This window comes from Erinaceus europaeus, chromosome 7 (assembly GCF_950295315.1).
Source record: "Erinaceus europaeus chromosome 7, mEriEur2.1, whole genome shotgun sequence".
Lineage (NCBI taxonomy): Eukaryota > Metazoa > Chordata > Mammalia > Eulipotyphla > Erinaceidae > Erinaceus > Erinaceus europaeus.
In genome coordinates this window covers 109,189,600-109,205,222 of record NC_080168.1, presented here as the reverse complement: position 1 = coordinate 109,205,222, position 15,623 = coordinate 109,189,600, and the positions used below count along the sequence as shown (strand labels likewise).

General features: G+C 37.1%; 2 protein-coding genes across 2 annotated transcripts; both read right to left on the bottom strand.

Moving 5' to 3' along the window:
* LOC103109229 (olfactory receptor 6C2-like) lies at positions 1-957 on the bottom strand. Its single transcript, XM_007518273.2, has one exon. It carries the CDS (start codon positions 952-954, stop codon positions 1-3), a length of 954 nt encoding a protein of 317 aa, XP_007518335.2. The 5' UTR covers positions 955-957.
* Positions 958-14,405: 13,448 nt separating this feature from the next.
* On the bottom strand, positions 14,406-15,362 carry LOC103109228 (olfactory receptor 6C2-like). Its single transcript, XM_007518271.2, has one exon. The coding sequence runs from the start codon at positions 15,357-15,359 to the stop codon at positions 14,406-14,408; it is 954 nt and encodes a 317-aa protein (XP_007518333.1). The 5' UTR covers positions 15,360-15,362.
* Positions 15,363-15,623: the final 261 nt, after the last annotated feature.

The window sequence follows — 15,623 nt, the reverse complement described above, 5'->3', positions numbered from 1 at the left end:
TTATTTCAATATTCTTCTAAGTACTAGAGAGAAGCATAATTTCGTGAATAAGTCATTGAAGGCTTGCATCACTTGTTTGTTTCTCAGTGTATAAATAAATGGATTTAGCATGGGGGAGATGGAAGTTGCTAATACTGTAACTCCCTTATTAATGGCCATTTCATCTTTTGCTGAGGGCTTGATATAGATAAAGATGCAGCTGCCATAGGAAATGGAAATCACAATCAAGTGGGAAGAGCAGGTGGAAAAGGCTTTTGTCCTTTGCTGAGCAGAGGGGAATCTCAGAATTGTTCTGATGATATACAGGTAGGACAGAACCACACACACGAGAGTCATGATGAAGATCAATACGGAACAGACAATAAACAACTGCTCTATGAACCATGTATCTGAGCATGAGATCTTCAGGATTGGATTGGCATCACAAGCAAAATGATCAATGATATTAGAATCACAAAATCTCAGGCCTAGTAGTATGATAAGTGGTGGAAATATGATCAACAAAGTAGTTATCCAACAGCAGAAGACAAGTCGTTTGCAGACCTTCTGATTCATGATGCTCACATAATGCAGGGGTTTACAGATGGCTACATAACGATCAAATGACATGGCTGCCAGGAGGAAAAATTGTGTTATTATGAACACATATGCAAAGAACAGTTGACACATGCAAGCATTATAAGTAATGGTCCTGTCACCTGTTGACAGACTGTACAAGTATTTAGGAATGCAGGCAGAAGTGAAAGAGATTTCTAAGAAGGAAAAATTCTGGAGGAAAAAGTACATGGCAGTTTTCAGGCGAGGATCCAACAATGTGAGCAGAATGATGGTCAGGTTTCCAGTTACACTCAGTAAATAGGCAATAAGCATAAACACAAACACCAGAACCTGTAGTTCAGGGTCATCTGTTAATCCCAGGAGGATGAATGTGGTCACTGCTGTGTGGTTTCTCATTTTTGCTTTCTGGCTTCCTCCTAATTTGTATGTAAAGCAATAATAAAACAGGAGAGGAAATGGTTATTTTCAGAAGGAATTTTTCTTGACCAGAAAGTGATGAATTGTATTTGGTTAATCACTATTTGCAATCGTAACTGAACCTAGATTCTTATGCATTTTGAACACACACAACATATATAATAAATTATGAGCTCATTTTTATCACATAATCAGGGTGAAATGCATATTTCCACAAATGTGTACACTGTTCTTCTTCTTCTAGCGTTTGCCCTTCTTCCGTAGCCAGTCAACAGAGTTAGGCTGAGCCTGATGTAAAGTTTTGAGACCTCCTTTGAATCTGGAGAGGTGGCAGTCGTTGACTATGTGGGTCATAGTCTTGTCTGTAGCCGCAGGGGCAGTTTGGGTCGTCTCTGGCTCCCCAGCGATGGAACATAGCGGAGCTCCGGCCATGGCCTGTTCGATAGCGATTGAGGAGGGCCCTCACTGTGAAGTACTGCAAACAAGAAATTTATAGCCACAAAAATATAACTGCTCTAGAATGATACCCCTTCTAAGCAATTTAAAGAAAATTATTTATTTAACTGTTTTTTGCAATGGATGATTTTTCCTAATCTTTCATTTAATCCTAATCATACAGTTATAAGTATATTTATGATACTAAAATAGCCTAAAGAATGAGAAGATTCTTTTCCATGATTTCAAAGCCTTTTTCTATATTTCTGGTGTTAATCACCATGATTTCAGTATCCATGCAGAATTCATATTTAAATAAATAACTTTCCAAACAGTGAAATTTGGAACTTTGGGGACTAGACCTACCACCCTGTAGGAGCATGGCAAACAACGTTGCTCTGACTACTGGGTTCTTTATCTTTTTTATTGATTTTTTTTACACAATACATCAAAGAAATTCCTGAAATAGCTTATATCAGCAAAAGGCATAGTAGACTCATTAACAAGGGGAACAAAATGGAGAAGAGATATTTGCAGAAGGGATGTGGCAGAGTAAAAAACACTAAGGCCATCAAACTTCTACCCACAAGCCCACAATATTTCCAGATTTCTGCTAACAAGCACCCTAAGGAAATCTTAGGAGATAAATGGCTGCAAGGCCAACAAATCTCCTTATTCACCTCTTGTGTTGATCTTGCTTATGGCAGTCACTTTGGCATAAGGCTCTGGCCCCATAAACACCTCTCAGCATTTGAGAAGCCACAGTTGTGAGCACTTCAAAGTAATGAAAAGGCCTTTCTGTGATTATTCTATCACTTCTGCACCCACAACTTCCCTATTTAATACTCTACTATATTATGGTTAATGTGTTATTGTAAAATCTCCGTATTTTGGCCCCAGTAACGACTCTTTTCATACTCCTTACTTGTTATCCTAAAATAAAGTCAGGCCATGGGTCATGCAAACCTGAGACAGGCATAAATCTGGCATACTAAAAATATGCTCTCCAGAGACCCGGCGGTAGCGCAGCAGGTTAAGTGCACATGCTGCAAAGCGGAAGGACTGGCATAAGGATCCCGGTTGGAGCCCCCAGCTCCCCACCTGCATGGGTGTTGTTTCACAGGTGGTGAAGCAGGTCTGCAGGTGTCTATCTTTCTCTTCCCCTCTCTGTCTTCCCCTCCTCTCTCCATTTCTCTCTGTCCTATCCAACAAAAACTATAAACAACAAGGGCAACGAAAGGAAAAAAAAATAGCCTCCAGGAGCAATGGATTCAGTGTAGGCACTGAGCCCCAGCAATAACCCTGGAGGCAAAATGTATATATGCTTTCCAAGATATTATTTTCTCCCTTCCTTTCTTTTATTCTCCATCTTTTTTTCTTCATTTCTCTCTTCCTTTCTTTCTTTCTCATTATTACTTTTTGTAATAGAGACAGAGAAGTAGACAGAGTGGAGGAAGCCACAGCACTGAAATTATAGTGTAGTGGGGTCCAGGCTCGACACTCATTGTGAACATGGGAAAGCATCACACTGCCCTAATGAACTACCTTAGTGGTCCTCAACACATTATTTTCCTAACCCTTATAATCAATATGTTCACATTATAAACCTATTTCCATTATTAATGATAGCGTAAACATCAGGATGCACATTTGTTTTGTGAGTTGTTCATTATTAAGAAACTGAGTTGTAGATCCATCTGTTACATTTCTCCATTTCACTATCATAAGTAAGTGAGAATTAGGCTACATAGAACCAGCTTTTACACACCATCAAAACTAACCTAGAGCTTGACTATGAGTTTCTCAAAAGTTTCTGATCTCTACTAGAGCTCATTTGATTAAACTGGTATCAAACACAAGACTGGCATTAGCATGCCATAAATATAGAAGGGTATATATCCTATAGAATAAATGTAACAACATAAAGCCTACTCTAATTGCTTTATGATTTCATTCTACCATTATTTTGTGAAAACAAACACAGACTTGTCTTTATCAAAAGCTTTGAGTTCATTATCAGCTTTCAGAGTTAAACATTTTCTGTATATAATGAGATTCAGATTATGTGTATTTCCTAGTGTAGTAATCAGTAATCTTTAAGTGGATTGGGACTTTGTCATTTATAAATGATTTCCTTGTAATCTAATAATTCAGGGTCTGGAATGATAGCTCACTGGATAAAATTATATACATATACATATATATATATATACACAAACACATACACACACACACACACACACATATATATATATATATATATATATATATATATATATATATATATACATACACATACAAAAATGTGTGTATCACTTTGATTTGTCTTTAGTAAGTCATGGATGTTTACTGGGAGTAGTGTAAAATATTTTCCTGTGACTTAAAATATGTTTAAAACTCTTCATTTTACTCTCAAGACAGTTTCCAAAATACACATTTTGTACTGATGTTCTAAAGTCAGAAGATAGCTTGCAAACAGAATAGAAAAACATCAGTATACAATTCAGTGAATTTCCATAGATTCATTATGTACCTAGCACCAACAGAGAAGCAATTACAGAAGCCAGACCTTCCACCTTCTGGATCCCATAATGATTTTTGGTCCATGCTCCCAAAGGGGTAAAGAATAGTAAATCTTCCAATGGAGAGAATGGGCTACAGATGGTGAAGAAGGTGATACTTAGGGCCAGGCGGTAGCGCAGTGATTTAGGCACACATAGTGCAAGAACTAGTAACAAGGATCTGGGTTCTAGCCCCTGGCTTCCCACCTGACACTGCTTTCTTTCTTTTTAAATGGATTTGACAATAGCATATTTATACCCACTGTACAACCTAATATCTTCTCATGATATGTGCTAGTATATCTTGCCCACCACCAAAGTATCACCCTTTTCTTCTCCTTCTCTTTCTCCCTCTTCTTCTTCCTCTTATCCTTCTTCTCCTCTTCCTCTTCCTTTTTTTTCTTCTTCTTCTTCTTTTTTTTTTTAACCTCCAGGGTTATTGCTAGGGCTGGGTGCCTACACTACAAATCCACTGCTCCTGGAGGCCTTTTTTTCCCCATTCCCCCCTCCCATTATGTTGCCCTTGTTGTTGTTGTTATTGCTGTTGTTGCTGGATAGGACAGAGAGACATCCAGAAAGGAATGGAAGACAGAGAAGGGGAGAGAAAGTCAACTGTAGACCTGCTTCACTGTTTGCAAAGTGACACCTCCTGCAGTTGGGGAACTGGGGGCTAGAACCCAGATCCTTGAATTGGTTGTTACACTTTGCGCCATATGCATTTAACCCACTGAACTACTGCTGGGCCCCAAGTATCACCTTCTTCACCACCAATTACTTTTTCTACTACTTTGTTTCCTCTTTCTAAAATATTCTTCCTAGTAGTGTGACCTTAAATATACTGATGACCTAACTTTATATATGGAGGGCAAATATATTTATAGTATTTGACTTAAATAGTCAACTTACACTTAGACATATCAGTAAGCATACCATTTGTTTGTTTGTGTGAATGGCTTTTCAAAATAAATTTTCTTTACAGTATATCCATAACACTTCCACTGATCTGTTACTGTAGAGACTACTTAATTATCTTTCTTTTCACCTCAAGATATTAACAAAAAATATTATAGATATTCTAGAAATTTAAAATACAATTCCATCAAATAAGAATTATTTCAATTTCAGGAAAAGTAATCATCCAGTATCATCTCCTATCTAAAGACCTTTATAGAAGCCCAAAGAAGTTGACTTTTCTTAAACAAATTAAGAATATTCTCAAGTCTTCAGGACTTTAGTGTGGCATCCTAAATATAAACAGTTCTAAGAAATATCCCTTTGTGATCATCACAACTGTTGGTGTGTGTGTGTGTGTGTGTGTGTGTGACCTAATATATTAATGCAAGCTTTGATAAAGTAAGTAATTTCAGGTGCATTTTCTATTTAAATTTCTAGGAATATTTTCACTCTTTTTTATTCATTTATTTATTAGAGAAACTGAAAGTGCAGGTGGAGATAGAAAGGAGAGACAGAGAGAATCAGCAGTACTGCTTTACTGCCTGTGAAGCTTTCCCTTTTCAGGTGGGGGCTGAGGCTTGAACCCTGTTCCTTGGGCTAAACCTGGGTGCTCAACCTGGTGTGCCACCACCTAGTCCCATCTAGGAATATTTTCACTCACCATACTGATCATAAATGATAATGTTGCCATTAATTTAGCATTGTATGTTTTCCAAAATCATTAATGGGGAAGCAAAAATTTAGAGCACAACTTTTGACACATGGGTACAATTTCCTATCTCCCCTTGATAGGGTATGCACGCCATTGCCACAACTAACTTAGGTCTTTCTCCACCATCATGCACTGTATTCCCAAACTAGTGTAGAAAATAGCTTTATCTTGACATACAAAATTATGCATGATGAAAGTTACTTTTATTTTTATTCTATTATTTTTATTTTTTATATTTATTTATTTTCCCTTTTGTCCCCCTGACTCCCGATTAGGGCAGACACTTATGATATATATTAAATATTTCTGCTCTGGATGGGAAGATATTACAAAGGCTATGAAAAGGACTTGTAACAATTTTAATTAGCTTGCTGCTCAGTTCTGTTTATGGTGGTGCTAGGAATTGAGCCTAATATCTCTGAACCCCTATGATGCCTTGGGGGCCAGGCAGTAGTGCACCTGGTTAAGCATATGCGTTACCAACAGCACGGAACTGGGTTTGAGCCCCTGTCACCCACATGCAGGGTCTGCAGGTGTCTATCTTTCTCTCTTCTCTGTCTCCCTGTCCTCTCTTAATTTCTGCTTGTCCTATCTAATAAAAACTGGAGGTGGTAATGGCTGCCTGGGGCAGCGGATGTGTAATGCTGGCACTGAGCCCCAGCAATAATCTTGGTTGCAATAAAAATTAGAAGTCTTTCGCACAGTCATTATCTGCTATCTGCTCACCCTACAGAAGCCATACTTTCTTTCATGCCTCAGCTCTGAAGCCCCACACTGAAGTCAGAACTGTGCAGTGCTCTGGCAAAATAATAATAATAATAATAAATTATCCTGCTTTAATGAATATTAATGAATTCATTCCAGACATAGTTTTGAAACACTGTTATAATAGGTGCCAATCTAGCAAATAGAAGATAAAAATTGTGAATAAGAATTGACCAGTCTTTGCTAATGTGTGCATTAAAAAATCTAATGACTTGAACTATAACACATTTTATATTTTAGAACAAAATAATATGATAAATATAAAGTTATTTATCCTAGGTTATAAAATTGGTTATTACTAAGTTTGCTTAGTAATGAAAATTCAGCATTTTAATCAGAGCAATGGTATAGTGTTGAATGGATGAAGCATACTTACATTTATGAAGAACAGTAATGATTTAGTTGAATATGCACTCCAGAAAGGCCCCCAAAGAAATTAAAACTGTAAGTGGAATCAGTGCATTCAAAAATAGGAATTTCCTACAGCGCATTATATGGGAAACTTAAAAGTTCCCTAAACATTTGGAGGGCTAGATACAGTACCTGAATTGTCAATAGCTCTTAAAATATACAGACACTCTTTGCAAATTCTAATCCAGTTTAAATATGGAAAAGAACTTCTCTTCTTACCACACTGAAATAAAAACATATTTATTGTAGAATATCTAACCAGTATAAGATGATTTTTAGAGTATAAAATAATTTATGATATCTCTAGGCAAAGGTAGATTTTTGGCTCAATTTATCAAAAGGAATAGTTATTATTGAAATCTCTTATGGATATGCAGGGAACACATGTGTGAATAAATAAATGGCCCTTTGTGACCATTTATGAAATAATATGAAGTGAATTTTGGCAAAGTCTAACAGGTGTCAGTGGGAGTCCTGTCCTTGGAGACTAAAATGCAACATCTTTCCTAAACCTATTCCACATGAATTCAGTTGCCCAATAAAAGAACATGATTCTGTTCTCTTGGGCCCTGACCTCAACCATGGAAGTCTTTCTTCCCTTGCTCTCTCTCTCTTTTCCAGGACTAACATGTGAAATATATTTAAGTCACTTTTAAGTGCCCTTTCTCTCATTCTTTTCCTCTACCTCTCTCTCTCTTTCTGTAACATGTTTTATTTTCAATAAAAGTTTAAGTAAAAAAAAAGAGAGGGAGAGAGAGAACATGGTTCTGATAACTCTTTGATTCCCATACTACAAAATAAAAAGAAAAAGAAAACAAATACAAAATATAAAATTTAAATTTATATTTTAATGGGAACCTAAGAGTTATATGAATGTATGCTATCAGTTAAAATTATTACTAACTAAAAGTTGTTACTAACATTAATAAGTAAACTACTGTCATGCATTTCTTACACAGTAGAGTCTATACCAGAAGCAAGTGATAAAAAGTAGAAAGGTTAGAATTTGACTTATAACATTTTAAATGAAAAGTATTTTAAAGTTTACATAAGTCAGGAAAGGGGACAGTTGTTGCTGCACGTGGATAAGTGCATATATGACCATGTGGAAAGACCTAGGTTATTGTCCCAGGTCCCCAGTTGTGGACAAGATACTTCACAAGAGCAAAGCATATCTGCAGGTGTCTCTTCTCTCCTTCTTAAACTCCACCTCACATCTCAATTTATCTGTCCTATCTAATAAGAAAAAAGAGATAAAAGAAGGGAAAGGAGGGAATGAAGGATGGTAGAAGGGATAAATAAAGAAAAAATAAAAGAAGATAAAGAGGCATGTGGGTGCAGTGGATTCACAGTGCAAGCATAGAGCCCAGATGATTATCCCCGTTGGCAATAAATAAATTGATTCTAATGGCTGGAGTAGTGTAACTCTCTTTTCAGTTACCAGGTTCCAGATACTAGTATGATGCCAACCAGATTCCCTGGACAGAGGACCCCACCAATGTGTCCTGGAGCTCTGATGCCCCAAAACCGTGCTCCACTAGAGAAAGAGAGACAGGCTGGGACTTTGGATTGACCTGTCAATGTCCATGTTAAGCAGGGAAGCAATTACAGAAGCCAGACCTTCCACCTTCTGCATCCCACAATGACGTTGGGTCCATACTGCCAGAGGGTTAAAGACTAGGAAAGCTATCAAGGGAGGGGATGGGATACAGAGATCTGGTGGTGGGAATTGTGTGGAGTACCCCTCTTATCCTATAGTTTTGTCAGTGTTTCCTTTCTATAAATTAAAACAAAATAAGAAAAAAATTGACTCCCTGTTCTTATAATGTCATCACATTGCAAGTTCACCTAAAAGTGTTTAATTACTCAGAAAAATGCAGACAACTTGTAGATTTTTGTTTTATAGAAAAACTAATTATTAATATACAAAGTTATATTTTTCAGAATACATTTTTATCAATGAATTCAAATATATTTTTATTTAAAAAATACATACTGACTTAAGGGGGCATCGACAACAACACAGTTTTAATTGGAGAACTAAAAGTTCTCCTATAAACAATTACAACAGCACCAAAAATATGTCATATATCAGAACACTCCAAAAGTGTAGAATAATGGTTTTAAAATGTCAATGGCCAGAATTTACCTATGAAAAGGCACAGAGTAGGAAGATTGATCAAAAAATACAACCCTGCACAGAAGTAAAAGATTCTGGAGTGGAAGGGAGGGTTCAGGTTCTGGAACATGATGGCAGAGGACAACCTAGAGGGGGTTGAAGTGTTCTGGGGAAAACACAGAAATGTTACACATGTACAAACTACTGTATTTTATTATTTTTGTAAACTATTAATATGCTGATGAAGGAAAAATTGTAATAATAGTAAACAAAAAAAAGAAAACACAACCCAACCATATGTTGTCAGCAGGAATCTGACCTAACTCAATAAGACAAAATCATTCTCAAAGTTAAAGGATGCAAAACTATCATACAAGCTAATGAAATGGATCACAAAAATGGCATGAAAAGCTATACTCATATCTAATGCAATAGACATTAAGATAAGTAAAATGAGAAAAGATAGGAACATACATTACTTAATGCTCAGACAATCAGTCAATCAAGAGGACTTAACAGTTATTAACATATATGCACCTAGTGAGAGGCTATTTAAATGCATCAAAATCCCCTGAAAGAGCTACAGGAATTAACAACAACACAGTAAAGTAGGGGATTTCAGCATCCTACTCTTTCAATTTGACAGACCATCTAGCCAGAATTAATAAATTAATAAAGAAATGAGGGGGAGTTAAATGAAGAGATAGATAAACTAGAACTGTCTGACATTTTCAGAGTCATTTACTCCAAGAAAATGGAATACATATTTATTCAAATCCACATGGGTCATTCTCAAAGACAGACATCAAAAGACAGTGACAACAAATTCAAGATCATTGAAATCATCGCAAGCATCTTCTCAAACTACAGTGGAATTAAATTAACACATAACAACAAACGAAAAATTAGTAAAAGTCCCCAAATATGGAAAATCAACAGTATACTACTTGGGAACTACTGGGACAAAGAAGAAATTAAGGGAGAAATCAAAATGTTTTGAGTGAAGACACAAGTTTTTTAAATATTTGGGACACAGCTAAAGCAGTACTGAGAGGGAAGTTCATAACAATAGAAGCACACATTAGGAAACAAGGAAAAGCTCAAATAAACAACCTGACTGCACACCTTAAAGACTTAGAGAAGAAGAACAAAGGAAACCTACAGCAACCAGAAGGACTGAAATAACTAAAGCGGGGGGGGGGGGCAATACCTCCTTGAGTGCACATGTTACAGTGCCCAAAGACACTGGTTCAAGCCCCCAGTCCCCAGCTGCAGGGGGAAAGCTTCACAAGTGATGAATCAGGACTGCAAGTCTCTCTCTCTCTCTCTTTCCCCTCTCCATTTATGACTATCTCTATCCAATAAATAAATAAAGATAATAAAAAATTTTAAAATAACTAAAATTAGGGTAGAAATAAATAACATTGAAAATAAGAGAACCATACAAAAAGTCAACGAAGCTAAATGTTGGTTCTTTGAAAGAGTAAACAAAATTGACAAACCTTTAGCCAGACTCACACAAAATAATAAAAGGGGGAAGATTTACATAAATGGTATTGTAAATGAAAGAGGAAATATCACAACAGACACCATAGAAGTCCAAAGTATCAGGTGAGGCTTCTAAGAACAACTGTATGTCATGAAGCTATAGAACTTGGAAGAAATGGACAAGTTTCTATATAAATATGAATTTCTAAAATTAAACAAATAGGAACTAGCATGAACAGGCCAATCACAGCCAAAGAAATTGAAAGAGTTATCAAGAACCTTCCCACCAATAAAAGTCCTGAACCAGATGGTTTTACAAATGAACCTTAGGGTGGGGCCCACTTTCCTGCATGCTTCTCTCAATTCATATAAAATATTATTGCATCCACCGATCGCAACCTAATCAACGCAACGAGTGCCACCCCAGCATGCTTCACTTCAGACTGTGTCCAGAGACTTCAGGTGTGGAATGACAACCCTTCAGCTTCATCACTCAGGTGGGACCTTTCCTTTCATAGCATTCTCTAATTCCATTCGAGGTGTTCCACTCCCCAATAAAGTCCCCAAACCTAGATATAGACCAGGTCTCCTGAGATAGAGCATGTGTTCACACGTGTCCATAAACCAGGGAAAAATATATACCTGAAAGCAGAAGTACACAAAAGTCTGCAGAGAGTACCCCCCCCCCCAACACTTCATCTGCACTATTCCAGCCTTTAGGTCCATGATTGTTCAACAATTTTTTGGCTTTGTATGTTAACTCTCTTTTCAGCCACCAGGTTCCGGATGCCAGCATGATGCCAACCAGACTTTCCTGGACTGACGACCCCACCAATGTGTCCTGGAGCTCTGCTTCCCCAGAACCCCACCATACTAGGGAAAGAGAGAGGCAGGCTGGGAATATGGATCGACCTGTCAACACCCATGTTCAGTGGGGAAGCAATTACAGAAGCCAGACCTTCCACCTTCTGCAAACCCACAATGACCCTGGATCCATACTCCCGGAGGGATAGAGAATGGGAAAGCTATTAGGGGAGGGGATGGGAAATGGAGACTGGGTCGTGGGAACTGTGTGGAGTTGTACCCCTCCTATCCTATGGTTTTGTTAATGTCTCCTTTCTTAAATAAATAAATCTCTACTTTTTATTTATTTATTTTTATTGATTTAAGAAAGACAATCCCATCAATGTGTACTGGAGCACCACTTCCTCAGAGTCCCACCCTACTAGGGAAAGAGAGAGACAGACTGGGAGTATGGATCGACCAGTCAACACCCATGTTCAGCGGGGAAGCAATTACAGAAGCCAGACCTTCCACCCTCTTTTAAAACTCTCCCAAAAGACTGGAGACAGGAATACTCCAAACTTCTATGAAGCCAACATCACCTCATACCAAAAGCAGACAGGGATATAACCAAAAAAGAAAATTACAGACCGATATCTCTGATGAACATAGATTCTAAAATATTGAACAAAATTCTAGCCAACTGAATACAGCAATATATTAAAAAGATTGTTCATTATGACCAAGTGGTGTTTATCCCAGGGATGCAAGGTTGTTTTAATATATATAAATCAATCACTGTGATCAACCACATCAATAAAAGCAAGACCAAAAACCATAATATTATATCAATAGATGTAGAGAAAGCTGTTGGCAAAATCCAAAAATCCTTTCATGATAAAAACACCACAAAAATGGGAGTAAGTGGAAAATTCCTCAAGATAGTGGAGTCCATCTACAGGAAACCTACAGCCAACATTATACTCAACAGTGAAAAACTGGAAGCATTCTCCATCAGATCAGTTACTAGACAGGGTTGCCCATTATCACCATTACTATTCCATATAGTGTTGGAAGTTTATGCCATAGCAATCAGGCAGGAGCAAGGAATTAAAGGGATGTAAATTGGAAGAGAAGTCAAAATTTCCCTATTTGCAGACAACATGGTAGTACAAATTAAAAAACCTAAGAACTCTACCTGGAAGCTCTTGGAAATTATCAGGCAATATAATAAGTTGTCAGACTACAAAATTAACATACAAAGATCAGTGGCATCTCTCTATGAAAACACTATGTTAAAAGAAGAAGAAATCCAGAAATCAATACCTTTTATAACAAAAAAAAATTTAGGAATAAACCTAACAAAAGTAGTGCAAGACTCATATACTTAAAATTATGAGTAAATATTCCAAGAACTAGAAAAAGACATAAAGAAGCAGAAAGATATTACATGTTCATGGGCTAGAGGAATTAACATCATCAAAATGAATATATTACAAGGGGCATATACAAACTTAATGCAATTCCAACCAGGTTTCCACCATTTTTTTAGGATAACAGAATAAAATCTGCAGATGTTTATCTGGAACCAGAAAGCACTGAAACTGCCAAAGCCATCTTGAGAACAAAGAACAGAACTGGAGGCATCACACTCCCAGACATCAAATTGTATTATAGGGCCATTGTAATCAAAACTGCTTGGTACTGGAACATGAATAGACACACTGACCAGTGAATAGAACTGAGAACTGAGAAATAAGTCCCCACACCAATGGACATAATATTTTTGACAAAGGACACATTATTTTGTACCAATCATTATTGGTCATTATATTGCTTCCATATCATGGTTATTGTAAATAAATCTGCAGTAAATATGAGACTATCTGATATTTCCATATGATCCAGATTGAAATTCCTAGAATACATAGCCAGGGATAAATGTGAAATTGGTATATTTCTGTGAAATTCCTGTTGGTATTCTACCCTGTTACTCGGGTCACTTCTTCCAACCAAAATTTTTTTTTATTCTTCTGAAATTTATTTCTCTCTCCCCATGTCTGTGACCTCAGTCAAAATAAGGTGTGCTAAGTAAGTTGAAATTCTTATAAGTAATACACTTCTATTTTTCAATATTTCATGATGATTATTGTTATAGAATATCATGTGATAATAAGAATCGTATGGATTTTAGCAAAACCAAATTGCTAAGACAAGGGACTGAGTGATGACACACCAGGTAATGTGAGTTCCTTCCCAAGGCCATAGCCCAGGTTCAAGTCCCAGAACCACCTGAGAGTATTGATTTCTACACTGAAATAAAACCCTGAATATGTATAAAGCTACATTTTGTAGTTTAACATATGTAAAGTCCTTAAAAAATCTAAAATCTTATATTTAAAACACGATGACACAATAATTTGTTAACAAAAATGTTAAACATTGGTAGGGATGTGAAAAGATCAGTGTGTGTATACCTGGATCTAAGAGCAGCCCAGGTTCAAACCCGTAGTCCATGTGGAACTGACAGAATCTATAGGGGCCAGGCAGTAGTGCACCTGGCTAAGCACTCACATTAAAGTGTTTAAGGACCCAAATTCAAGTCCAGGATCCCCACCTGCAGGGGAAAAGTTTCACGCATGGTGAAGTGGGGCTGCACGTGTCTTTATCTTTTCTTCTCTATCTCCCCTCCCCTCTCAATTTCTGTCTCTACTAATAAATTTAAAATATCTATAGAGATGTTATGTTTTTTCTTTTTCTTCTCTGGCCGTGTGTGTGTATGTGTGTGTGTGTGTGTGTGTGTGTGTGTGTGTGTGTGTGTGTGTGTGTGTGTGTGTGTATAAATGAAAAAGTGGCGTGGAGCAGTAAAATCACACATTTGAGAGACTACAATTAAACTTGAATGTTAATAACATCTTCAGATTCCACATGGGAAAAATTATACCCAATAGTTCTAAATGTTGTTCTGATCAGTGTGTTTTTTAAAATCAGGTATCAATAGATGCATTTACCTATAGAAATGTGGTTGTGACTATAATAACTTATTTTTAAGCATTCTAACTTTATGTGTCTTTAAAAAATAGAGAGAACAGTCTATCTGGAGGAAGAAGGAGCACTTTGAATACCACTGGCAGCAAATGTAAGCATCTATTTATAGCAGAAATGGGGGCATAACTCCAGAACTAAGTGTGCTTACAGACTCTTACTTCAATATTCTTCTAAGTACTAGAGAGAAGCTTAATTTTGTGACTAAGTCACTGAAGGCTTGCATCACTTGTTTGTTTCTCAGTGTATAAATAAATGGATTTAGCATGGGGGAGATAGAAGTTGTTAATATAGTAACCCCCTTATTAATGGCCATTTCCCCTTTTGCTGAGGGCTTGATATAAACAAAGATGCAGCTGCCATAGGAAATGGAAATCACAATCATGTGGGAAGAGCAGGTGGAAAAGGCTTTTGTCCTTTGCTGAGCAGAGGGGAATCTCAGAATTGTTCTGATGATATACAGGTAGGACAGAACCACACACACGAGAGTCATGATGAATATCAACACAGAACAGACAATTATCAGCTGCTCTATGAGCCATGTATCTGAGCATGAGATCTTCAGGATTGGATTGGCATCACAGGCAAAATGATCAATGATATTAGAATCACAAAATCTCAGGCCTAGTAGTATGATAAGTGGTGGAAATATGATCAACAAAGTAGTTATCCAACAGCAGAAGACAAGTCGTTTGCAGACCTTCTGATTCATGATGCTCACATAATGCAGGGGTTTACAGATGGCTACATAACGATCAAATGACATGGCTGCCAGGAGGAAAAATTGTGTTATTATGAACAGGTATGTAAAGAATAGTTGGCATATACAAGCATTATATGTAATGGTCCTGTCACCTGTTGACAGACTGTACAAGTATTTAGGAATGCAGGCAGAAGTGAAAGAGATTTCTAAGAAGGAAAAATTCTGGAGGAAAAAGTACATGGCAGTTTTCAGGCGAGGATCCAACAATGTGAGCAGAATGATGGTCAGGTTTCCAGTTACACTCAGCAAATAGGCAATAAGCATAAACGCAAACACCAGAACCTGTAGTTCAGGGTCATCTGTTAATCCCAGGAGGATGAATGTGGTCACTGCTGTGTGGTTTCTCATTTGTGCTTTCTGGCTTCTTCCTAATTTGTGTGTAAAATAATGATAAAACAAAAGAGGAGGTGGACATATAAACCTCTTTCTACTGATTAATGATAGCTTAACCATAGGATGCACATTTATTCTGAGAGTTGTTCATTATTAAGAAAGTGATTCATAGACCCATCTCTTACAACATTTCTCCATCTCATAACCATATGGAAGTGAGAATTAGTTTACAAAGGACCTGCTCTTACACACCATCAAAACTAACTGAGATCCTGCCTA